Source organism: Channa argus, chromosome 17, assembly GCF_033026475.1.
Source record: "Channa argus isolate prfri chromosome 17, Channa argus male v1.0, whole genome shotgun sequence".
NCBI classification, from domain to species: domain Eukaryota; kingdom Metazoa; phylum Chordata; class Actinopteri; order Anabantiformes; family Channidae; genus Channa; species Channa argus.
Genome location: NC_090213.1, coordinates 3,201,678 through 3,204,477, shown reverse-complemented (window position 1 = coordinate 3,204,477; position 2,800 = coordinate 3,201,678). Strand labels below are relative to the sequence as shown.

General features: G+C 39.5%; 1 protein-coding gene across 1 annotated transcript; it reads left to right on the top strand.

Annotated features, from left to right (window-relative positions):
- The first annotated feature begins 366 nt into the window (after positions 1-366).
- Positions 367-2,072, top strand: LOC137102851 (G-protein coupled receptor 4-like). The gene is made up of 3 exons (XM_067482767.1): positions 367-1,024; positions 1,159-1,346; positions 1,453-2,072. Exons 1-3 carry the CDS (start codon positions 836-838, stop codon positions 1,991-1,993), a joined length of 918 nt encoding a protein of 305 aa, XP_067338868.1. The 5' UTR covers positions 367-835; the 3' UTR covers positions 1,994-2,072.
- Positions 2,073-2,800: the final 728 nt, after the last annotated feature.

Genomic DNA, 2,800 nt, shown 5'->3' with positions numbered 1-2,800 from the left:
CCAACTTTAATATTTAGCTTTCATCATTTTCTCTTTGTCTTCAACAACATACACATATAATGGGTTTTATTTACACGTTGCTTTATAACCTGAGTACAAATGTGTGTTTCCTGCTTCCTTTGAGTAAAGTGGAAAGCGCGACGATGAAGGTTGGGTTTGCAGTTTTCTCCCTGTCACTGTTCCACAGAGCTCGTTTATAAGCCGCTGACATCCTCAAGTCGCTGCTTTATGCAACACGTTCAAGTGGTGGTGGAGCAGCAAGTAACGAGTAAGTTAAATGCTCTTTTTCTATTTATCAGTATTATTATCTGCAGTAGCAGTGGTAGCAATAGTTTTACAAAGTTAGTTTTCTTAAGTACTTTGATGCAATTTTGAGGTAGTTGAGTGCTGCTTATTTCACAATTACTGCAATACATTTGAAAAGAAAATGTAATTTCTTTGATTGAATTTGTTAATAAAGGGTTTTAATGCAGTACACAGTACAAGCAGCTACTGCATCATAATAATTGTCAAAATCTAATGATGTAATAATGTGTATTATTATTGGTGAGTTTTACACCATGAGTACTACTTTAATGCAACTAGTTTGTACTTGTACACATGTAAGACATTTAGTGTACAGACAGATTGAGTGCTGTTGCTGTTGTACTGGTGATTTTTTCATGAAGTAAAACATCAGAGTAGTCACCATTTGTTACTACAGTAGTAACAGTTACAGTACCACTATTTTCTTCACATACCATCTCTGAGATTTTGTTTGAAAATGCTGATGTTTTCAGAGATTTTGATTCATCTTTGTCCAAACTTATTATAAAAGGTCACACTGGGAAGAATCATGGATATTAATGAGACCTACATTTACAATAACACCAACTTTGTGTCTTTGGAACATGACATCACGCCTATGAAATCCCACCCGGGCTTTTGCCCAGTGCTTCCTAAAACAACAAATGTGATCGAATGGATTGTGGTGGGTGTGGGTTTTCCACTGACCATACTGGCTATTTACTCTCTTTATTCACAGGTACGTAAAGATTTATAAAACCTTACAATATGTAGAAGTTTGTATAATATTAGTGGCCTAAATCCCAGGGTGTGAACGAGCTGTTGGTGTGTGTGCAAAATGCTAAAACTCTTTAATCTTTTTCCTCACTGTAGGTAAAAGACAGTAATGTTACTCCTTTGTTTGTCATCAACCTCCTGATCTCTGACCTTATCCTACTCTGCTGTTTGGCCGCCTGGTTGATCAAAGAAAAACCTGCAATGCCCATGGACGTCTCAACATTGTTCTTCTACTATAGCGTGCTGGTCAGTGTCAACTTCATGATGTGTATCGCCCTGGAAAGGTAGGAAGTGTGGGAGCAGGTCTAAAGAAAAAAAGATAAACTCAATGAAAAAGGCAGAAATGAGTGAACCCTCATTCACTAGCTCTCTCTTCATTCTTTATCACAGGTTTTTGGTCATTGCCTGTCCACTGTGGTACCACTTCAAACGAAACATCCAGTTCTTTGTATGTGTGTCTGTTTGCGTCTGGGTCTTAGGTTTTTTTGAGGGTTTTCTTGTAATGCAGTTTGTTTTTCCTTGCCACTTCATCTTTCTCCTCCTTCCCTTCCCTGTGTTCATCTTGTGTCTGGTTGGCACTTTCAAATCTCTGTCATCAGCCATTTCTGTATCTCTTAAAGAAAAATGTAGAATCATAGGAACTTTAGTCCTGGTGCTGCTAATTTACACCCTGCTGTTCATGCCCTGGGTCATTTGCAAGCCGAAATACTTGCAAATGAAATCTGATGATCACTCTGCTTTACACTTACCGTTCCTTATGTTCAGCCCTATTGCAGACTTGGGTCTGTATGTTTTCATGAGGAAAGGTGCTGTAGACAGGCTGCTGGCCTGCACGTGTTGTTGCAGGAGGACAGCAGAGGAACAGCCCAACCAGGTGACCCCCACAAACAACACAGTGGACAATTCTGTGGAGATTGAGCAGGGAATATAAGTTTTCCTCAAACATATGTAATGACATGTTATAACTGCATTGGATTCATTTTAATATATGAAAATTAAATAAAATTTGTAATGAATGAGGTGCAGTTTTTTTCCATTTGTGGTCTGTATTTTTTTGTAATATTCATATTACAGTTACCTACCTGTAAAGACAATTCACCAGTTTTGTGTTTTATGTAATTATAACTGAACTCTAGTATATGAGAGAGGACATGAAGATGAGAATCTTGACAGTGACTTGTGGTATATGGTGTATAACTTGAAAACAAAACTTGCTAGAGTCAGGATGAGGATGAGCGGAGTCTAGAGGAGAAGCAAAGTTCTTATGGGGAAGAGTGAAGTACGGTCCTGGTCTCGCAAACCTTGAGATGCGGTGGTGGTTGAGTAACTTGAAGATGGTGGGAGGAGGGACCACTGGGGAAGATGTAGTGGTCTGGATCCGTAACACAGAGGCAGGACTGGTAGTGAGCGTGTGGAACGTGGCCGTGGTGAATCTCCAAACCCTGATAATGAAGAGAACTCCATATTCCCATTAGTGATGTAATATGCAAACTCCCTTTTGTGACTCGGTGCCCTAGTGAAACTGTCTCCAAGCTCTGGATTCCATAAATCTCATACGTGACACAGACTTGGTTCCTAAGATTGGTATGAGAATTCTTACAGTGGATAATCATTTGGTGAAGTCCTTGATACAGCTAAGCTCAGCACACGGTGGATACTCGTCTGACTGGTATTAAATAATCTTCACCTTGGGAAAAACTTGATCCCTCATGGGCAGATAACAGTTCTCATAATCCTG

Coding starts and splice junctions, on each gene's coding strand:
- LOC137102851 (XM_067482767.1), top strand. CDS start 836: ATGGATATTAATGAGACCTACATTTACAATAACACCAACTTTGTGTCT. Junction 1,025..1,158: donor TTTACTCTCTTTATTCACAG/GTACGTAAAGAT, acceptor TCCTCACTGTAG/GTAAAAGACAGTAATGTTAC. Junction 1,347..1,452: donor ATGTGTATCGCCCTGGAAAG/GTAGGAAGTGTG, acceptor TCTTTATCACAG/GTTTTTGGTCATTGCCTGTC.